The 8609-nt window shown below is 50.6% G+C and overlaps 1 protein-coding gene across 1 annotated transcript; it reads right to left on the reverse strand.

Moving 5' to 3' along the window:
• Nucleotides 1-386: 386 nt before the first annotated feature.
• Nucleotides 387-8401, reverse strand: Pax1 (paired box 1). Its single transcript, XM_057781872.1, has 5 exons — nucleotides 8134-8401; nucleotides 7078-7707; nucleotides 5483-5625; nucleotides 4852-5074; nucleotides 387-478 (listed from the first exon to the last, which is right to left on the reverse strand). The coding sequence occupies exons 1-5, from the start codon at nucleotides 8399-8401 to the stop codon at nucleotides 387-389; spliced, it is 1356 nt and encodes a 451-aa protein (XP_057637855.1).
• Nucleotides 8402-8609: the final 208 nt, after the last annotated feature.

Here is an 8609-nt window from a genome sequence, read left to right on the forward strand (position 1 = left end):
GACTAGGAATTGGAGGGAAAAGGGCAGAGTACAGGAGTGAGGACTGGATGAGAGACCTTAGAGGTGGGGGAGAAAGAGGAGTAGGAAAACAGGATGGATATAGATGGGGGGCAACAAATTTTTAAGTTGAGGCTGTGGTTGCAGGAATCTCTGTCCGAGCTAGAATGCTTTGGAGGATGCAATCTAAAGCCAAGGTTCAGAAAAGCCTAAAAGATCCCAGGGGCTCACTGCGCTAAGGACTAGTGCAGCGATACTGGCCAGAGGCAGGAGGAGGCCAGGGCTGCGCTGGGCCCCAGTTCCTTATGTCCAGGCGGAAGCCAAGTGAACTGAGCCGCGCAGCCGGCGGCTCCTCTGTGTTGGGCTGTGGCTCTGCGAGGGGACAGGCCCTAGGAGGTTGAGGCTGGGATGGGCAGTCCGTGTAAGCTACCAAGCGCGTCTGTGGTCTTGCCGCCCGGGCTGGGGGGCTTCCTGTCGGCCCCTGCGGAGGAAGCACAGGAGCATCGGGTCACTGCCAAAAGTCTTGCAAGTGGAGCCGGACGCCATCAAGTCAATGCCTGGAAGAGGGGGGACGCTCACCCTTCCCTGTCACTTCAGAGAGCTGAGCCTAAGTCAAGTTAGGCAAAAGTATCTCTTCACCAGGCGTTCACTCCAGAGGATGACCACGGAGGCAAGCCTTCCCCCTCTGCCCTGGATGCCAGGGGTAGTGTGGAGGTCTCCAGCTCCTGAGGAGACTTCAGAAGATGACTAAGCCGGTTCTGACTCCCGCAAAGAGAGTCCTCCCGACCCCCACCCATCGATCCACTCCAGACCCCAGCGGGATGAGCAGGTGCCAGGACTGGAAGTGGGAGGGATGCAGAAAAGGAGCCACCAAACATTCCTGGGACCTCCAACAGGAACCAAGGTATTGCTTTAGGTAAGCAGCGGAATACTGTGGGTCTGTGGACCTCGGGATTAAGTGGCAGCGGGCTTGCCATCAGATCAGGCCGTATTCTCGGCACTGCGCTATTATTTGGGGTTTTGGGAAGGGGCCCAAGTTTTGCTACTGGAAGCCAGAAAGTGACGCCACGATTGTGCAATCCTGTTTTTCCTTTCCCGGGAACTCAGTTGCAGTCTTTCCTGCACCAGGAGACAAAAACTAATGATCTCTAAAAGGGAGCGTTTTCGGTTTTCCTTTCCCTCCTGCCCTTACAAGTCCTTCATGAACAACTCAATTCCATTCCGCGAGAGCGATCTCTTACTTGCCAGCTGTCCTCCGAGCCCCAGACATAAAGAATTGTGACTCTCCTATCTGAATGTAACAGTATACGGAGGGACACACACACACACACACACACACACACGATTAGTGAAAGATTTTGAAGCTCTATAAAGACTTTCCAGGACAAAACCCCAGGTTCTTCCCCATCTCTCACAAAGCAGTTATTTGGGCTTTTTTTTTCCCCCACATCATCCACACACTTCAAAAGTGGGGAACTGTTTTAAAAACATCGCAGGAGGAGGAGGATTCTCAGTCAAGAGTGAGTTACCTTAGAGATGAGTGGAAAAAATAAACACCCTGGAGCCAGGAGAGGGATTCCACCCTACTTAGGCAAAACTCTCCTTAGCTTTCATCTCTGTCTCAGCCCCCTCCCCTTTTAGACATGAGTGTGTACCATTCTGGGAACCTCCAGCTAGGGTCACTTGGCATACTTTAATCTGTGGGACCGTGACTGTGGTGGACATCTTTAAAATACCAGAATAGCAAGGGCTTAGAACTGTGTGGCAGGACCAAGGGAGGCTCCGAACTCCACCGAGAGAGAAAATGGCTAGTGAGGAGTTCTATAATTTGCAAAAGCTAGCTAGTCATTCATGACACCATTCTCTTTTGGTATCCTGCAAGCACTAACTTTGCATCAGCAATAATCAGAAGAAAATTACAAATTCTCTTTAACAACTATAAATAGCAAATTTTCCTTGTGTGGGTTTTCTCACTGGAAGCCAAAAAATGATGCTCACAGATTTGATTTCCAAGTCTCACTCCCCCACCTCCTTTTTTTTTCTTAATCCCTCCTGGGAGCAATTTTAGAACCCTAAAGGTTTGCCGGTTTCTGTAAATGTCTTTTGCCTTGAGAGGAGGTCATGGGGGACAGGGTGTCTGTCACCGGTGGGCAGGCAAGTTCTTGCGTGAAGAGCTTTGGGTGGATGTGAGTGTTTTTAAAACCCCACACCTCCTTGTGTGAAGAGAATTAGGTTTCCTTACTTTTCTCAGTTCCCAATAATTAAAGTTCCCATTCCAGAGATGGGAAACAACATCATTTCTTGTCTGTATAGGAGGGAACCTTTCACCAAGAAAAGGTAGTAAATTGTGAAGCATAAGCTGATATTTGAGGCTCTAGGCTGAATAACCAGTAAGATGCCCATTTGAAGGTAACTGGAGGGACACTCCAGTGTAAATTGTATTCCGGGTAGGCATCATTTCATCAAAACAATTTGATTTTACTAAGTGTTCATATGACCTCACTGTTTCCACAATTTTGTATCAAATAGTTAATTAAATATTATAAATCTGATATTATAAATTTTTTAAATGACCTTAAATTCATGAAGTAACTTTCTCTGAAGACTCAATTGTTAATAAATTGTTGAAAGTAAATGGCACTATATTGTAAACTTTGCCTTGACTTTTCAAATACCATTTAGGAAGCAATCTCTAAAATCTGATTTTCTGCCCATGAAAAGAGTGTAAAGTCACACTCCACAGGAGTGTGTAATTCTCACGCTTCAAGAACAGGTGCTTAATGAACAATTCTTTTTACACTCCCAGAACACAAATGGTTGCATGGCAGCCTGAAAAATCGTTTATCAATGGGTGCGGATAATTCCTTTAACCAATTTTTTTTTCAGAGGAACTTTGTGGGTCAGGACACTATCTTACTAATTTGGTGACCAACATAGCTTGGTTGTAGATTTTGAAAATGGGACATTTTATTGAAGGAAGCAGATAAGAGAGCCGCAGGGCAGGGATACAACAGCTAGCGAGATGTTCTGTTTCTAAAAGTTGTCTGATAAAGAAAATCAACCAGAAGTAGAAATAAACCCAAATACAGATCCCTGACCAAGTTGACTACAGGATTTTAGAGTTTTTAGAGTTAAGAGCTCCTGTGATCACCTTTGGATCTTATCCACCACACTGCACCACCTGTGTCTAATGTGGGGCTGGAAGCACCCTCTGTACCAAGTGACCCTTCTGAAAATGGACTACTTCCCTCTGAAGTCAAAGAACTCTTTATTTTCCTGTGTCTTCATTCCCCTTGGGCTCAATCCAGGAGAACCCACTTAAATTCGTGGCTATACTTATTTAATTCAAGTAAGCTCACTCAGTTGAACTCTTTACACAGTGCAGCAAATTTGATTCAAATATCAATATCAACAGTCCTGAGTTTCAGTGGGAGAAGTGGACGGCCTGAGTGAAATCCCCACACTGCAACCTTCAGCTACCCTTAAATGTAAGGCTATTGGGAGTTCATAATCTCAGGCTTTCAAAATTCGTTCTTGGATTTTCCTACAAATAAACCCTATTATTCTATTATTTAAACAAAATTAAAATAAATTATCCAACTCGGTCAGTTTTCTGCAGTTGAATTTCTGAATAATTAGGCAAATAAGCATTATCTTAACATCCTAGGGATATGAATGTTCTTTTAAAAATATAAAAAAATGCAAAAGCTGTTTTCTTCCTTTAGCTCACTTCTATGGATGGTACCCTCGTCTTTCCTTCCAGCACCCAGATCCTGTCACTCTGCCTCACCAAAACTTCATGGAAATAACTCTTTTTGTCTGGGAGTCACCATCATCAGCCTGGTTATGGCCACCAACCCCCTCTGGCCTTAGGTGTGAGACAGACAAGGTAAAGTTTCTTTTCTTCGACCGTGCTGGCCTGAAGTGTGTATGACAGCCCCCTTCTCTGCTGAAGCTGAGGCATTCCCCCGCCATCATTTAAGCAGTGAAGCTTAAAATTTTTGGCAATCAAAACCAAAATATAGGCAGATTCATAACTGGCAGATTAAAGACCAGGTGAATTATTTCCCAAGTTCAGTGAAAAACCAGAACCCCGTGGACAGTGTGATTTAATCCATGCCAGTCCCACGGGTTGAATCTCTTAGTTGGCTTTTTAGGGAGCGGATTGCGCTGGGGGGCAGAGATGAGGTTTTAAGTCACAGCGCCCTGGGAAAGAAACAACCTGAACTTCCGAAGACCAAAGATGAAATGTTTTTTCATTTTCCCCACAGAATGCGCTGAAGAAAAAGAATCTAAGAAGAGACCAGAACCAAGGTTAAAAGGGAACTAGAAAGAAACAGATGGGCAGGGACCAACAGAGTCCAGGTGCGGAGGTCGGGGGTGCCACTGGCAGGTATGCTGCTGTAGAAAGCAACATTTTGCAGCCTACACAAATGTGGGTCTGGAGGGCGTTTTAGACCATTCTTGGGATGGAAAACCTGAGACCAGGGAGGAGCAATAACTTGACCAACGTAGCAAGAACTCCGGATCCACCGCACCTAAAATCGTGTTTACCAGCCTGACTTTCTTCCTTCTCTCTCAATAAAGTTAAAGGGGGCGGTTTTGGGGAGTTTCTCAGTCTTTCTGTGTCTTTTCTTAGGTACACCTGATAGAGATGAATCCGCCCTGCCGCAAGAAGCAACTCGGGTTTATTTCTAGTATTCTAGAGTTTCCCCCCTTCCCTCTCTCTTCTCCTCTCCTCTCCCCTCACTCATTTTTCTCCCTCCCCTCTCCTCTTTCTTCTGCCTCCCAGGCTCCTCTTCCCACTTCCTAACCCTTCCACTATCCTGACGTCTCCCAGATGGTGCCCCTCACCTTCTCGGCTGGGGTGTTTGAAGGTCATTGCTGCTGCAAGCTCCCCGCCGTGCACCGCCACACTGGCTCCGTGGGGCGCCAGCGGGGGTCCCTGGGTGGGTGGCCAGGGCGGGCCAGGGGAAAGGTAGCCGGCTGCTGGAGCGCTGTATACACTGTGCTGGTTGGAAGCCGGGTAGGCGCAAGCCGGAAGGAAGCCACCCACTGCGGAAAGGCTGGAGGCCGACTGCGGATAGAGACAGACTGTCAGAAACCCGGCCGACTTCTCCAGCACAGGTCAAGTTGACACGGATTCTGCGGTCCTGTCGCTTGTCTCTATTCTGGGACTCATTAGCAAACCGATTTCTTAAAATCTACTCCAATGACATCAGCGCTAATAAAAAGCAAGGAGGTCGAGGTAGCTACCTTCAGGGTTTAGAGAAAAGGGGGCTTTCAGTCTCTCTTTTTTTAAATCACAAGACAAGCCAGTCTTCTCTCGGAAGGACCTTGGGACTTGAGGACAGCAATTAGCCACTAAACATGCTCACTGCCCAGATTTCTTGAAGCTTGCCTGTCTCTCTGTCTCCCCTCCCCAACCTTTTCTCTGCCCCCCCCCCCCCCCGCCAAGTCACCTCCTGTCCCTTATTCTGGTTACCTGAGTGTATTTAATGTCTGCCTCCAAGGCAGGTTTCTCGAGCCCGTTCACTGCTGACGAGGCGGGGAAGGCAGCACGGTTCACACCCGCCCAGTCTTCCATCTTGGGGGAGTAGGCAGCGCCTTCGCCTCCGGCCAGGGCCCCTGCAGGAACGCAGATGCAGTGGAAGCCTGTGAAGACCTCCAGCCAGATTTTTGCAGACGAGCCAACGACCCAATGAGAAGCCATGAGTGCTGCCAGACACCCCCCCACCCCCCGCACCCTGCACCTAGGGTGCCACAAACTCCCAAGACCTTTCTTTGGAGGTAGAGGGGTGGCAAGGCACAGCATTTCTCTTTCACTCAGAGCAGGGCCGACAGGGCCTGCCCTTCATTTTCCCTCAACCCTTGGCCCGCTTCCTACGAAAATATATAAGCAGCAGCACGAGCGAGGGTCAACCGGCAGTTTCTACACTGCTCAAAAGTGACAACCAGAAAGAGTCAAAGTCAACGCAACTTCTCGAAAATTGTGCAAGCCTCTGAATGTCTTAATTATCATCTAAAGGTCTAAGAGTTCATTTTGGCCTGGGACAACCTCTAGGGACATTCTTGGTCTCCCAAATGAGGCGATAACTCAGAGACCTACACCAGGCACAGAGCTGTTCCCAGTTCAGGTGTGTGACCCCCAGCCAAGGGAAGATTCCAGAAGCTGGCACAGGTGTGGTAGTCACCTCCCAACCACCTGCCTCCTGCTGCTCCTTAGGAAGTGTCGTCAGTGCTATTGTTATTCTGGTTTGGAGCCACCCAGAGGAACAGCGTGTGAGGCCTGGGAAATCCGTCCCCCGCCTGCGCTAAGCCGGTTTCGTTCCTCAGCTTCCTTCTCCTAGACTGCTAGCTGTAGTCCAGAGTCTGCTAGCATAGCACTAGCTGCTTGGAAAAGGGTACCGATGCTTCTAGAAATTACCCACATATATATCGTCCTAGGCAGGGCACCAAAGTTGCCTGAAATTTCTGGCCTTTTCCATCCAACAGAAGCTACGACCATTTGACTGAATTGTAATGGCAGTCAAAGCACAAATCCCAGTGACTGTCCCTGAAGAGAATGGGGCACCGTTACCACTAGTCTAAGGACAGGACTTGAAAGCCTCTGAACCTGACAGAGATCTGAGCCATACTAACAAGGAAAAACTGATCACACCACAGGGCTCTTTCTCTTTTACTCAAAAGAGCTTCTGGGCCTGCGTAAGCGTAAGAAACCTGAAAGCTAGAGAAAGGGTCCTGCAGAAAGTCCCGAGCGGTTTGTTTGGCTTAGATTTGGGCGATAGGCATTTGCATTCTTTTTTGCAAGAATGAAAAAGTGCAATTTCAAGCCTCCGATTTTGTGGTCTGTGTCTGCTCTTCTGTTTGGGAAATATTTTCCATATTTGTCATAAAAAGTTCAAGATGTCCGAAGACTCCCACAGAAGGTTCTGGACCCCCAGCTTCTGTGACCAGTCCTGAACTATTCTCTGAGCCAAAATCAGTCCTAGGAGGAGAAAGGCATGCACCCCCCTCGCTCATCTGCCAGCTCCCAATTCTACCCCTTTGTAGATAATTACAGAAGACAACATGACTGACCTGTTTGCTCCATAAACGTTCGAATGCCCAGGATGTTGCTGACTGAATGTGCGGAGGGCCATGAACGCGGGATGCTGACGTGGCCCGCTGAGCCGGGGACCCCGGGATGACTGCCCATCTTAGTGCCCGTAGGTGACACTGGGCTGGGGTACGGGTACTGGTAAATATGATTGTAGGGCAGCGCAGGCTGCGGCGGAGGCTGCTTACTTGGTTCGAAGGGACCTGGCTGCGCCAGGCTTCCAATTTTGTTTCGCAGGATGCGACTAATGGAGCTCACAGAAGGCACGTTGTACTTGTCACAGACACCATCAGCCAGGAGCCGGTCGCGAATCTCCCAGGCAAAGATGCCAGGGTCCCCCTGCTTGTAGTCCCGGATGTGCTTCACTACGTTGGGGGTGGTGACTCGGGGTTTGCTGCCCCCAATAGCCCCGGGAAGGATGGAGCCGGTCTCGTTATAGCGCGCCAGGATCTTGCTCACGCAACCATGCGAAACCCGCAGTTGCCTACTGATGTCACAGGGTCGGATACCTAGCTGTGCTAGCTCCACGATGCGCAGGCGGATGGCATTGGGCAGAGGACGGCCGTTGACGAACACGCCACCGAGCTGGTTCACTTCGCCGTACGTCTGCTCTGCGGACGCGCCGGATAGAAGTGAGCAGGCAGGGAAGAAAACACCGGCGGGTTAGCCAAGGGTATCCTCGAGGGCCAATACCCTGCATCCTAGCGCGACTCTAAGGTAACCTGCAGGTCCACCCCTACCCCTGACAGCTCAGATTTTGAGAGAAAAGAGGGGTACATGCTGGCAAGAGTCAGGACCAGAGGCAAACATTAATGCGCTTCAGCCCTCCTTGCCCTCTCGCGACTTTGGTCGCAACTTCCCTCCTCCCCGAACTTAAGAGACTGTCCCCTCGAGGGCCGGGGACGTCAGAGAACTCGGCTCCTGAGGGCACAGAACCGTTTTGCCCAAGGAAAAAGGATCATCGGGAACGAAGGGAGGCACAGAGTCTGAACCCAGCTCCTCACCCGCCTGCGTCCTGCCTTAGGCTCGCCCCTTACCCATCGCGCGCGGGCCGGCCAGCTGTCTGGCGCCGGAGCGGCGGTGGCTGGGCCCGGCGCAGTCCGGGAGAGCTCGGGCGCCGCCACCGCCGGAGAGGCATAGAGGGAGGGCGCGCGCGAGCCGAGGGCCGCGGCGGCTGGAGACGCGCAGTGAGCCGCTGCCCAGCGCGCCACCCGCCCCGGGGCCCACCGCCACCGCCGCCGCCGCCGCCGCCCGCTCCCAGGACACTCTCCAGGCCCGCGACCCCAGGCCCAAGGTGAACTTCATCCGATTGGGAGAAATTCGTCTGACCGGGAAGCTGTGGGGTGCGAGAATCAATTTGACGTGTCCTCCACGTCAATCTCTGCAGTCACGCCGGAGACTCACGAATTGGCAGCTCATTGGTTCCCGTCACCGCGCCCTGGCGTTCCCCCTCCCCGCCCAGAAACTCTACCCCTCCTCCTAGCTCCAGGCTTCCCCCTCTGCCTTTCTCCAC

Source organism: Chionomys nivalis, chromosome 9 (assembly GCF_950005125.1).
Source record: "Chionomys nivalis chromosome 9, mChiNiv1.1, whole genome shotgun sequence".
NCBI classification, from domain to species: domain Eukaryota; kingdom Metazoa; phylum Chordata; class Mammalia; order Rodentia; family Cricetidae; genus Chionomys; species Chionomys nivalis.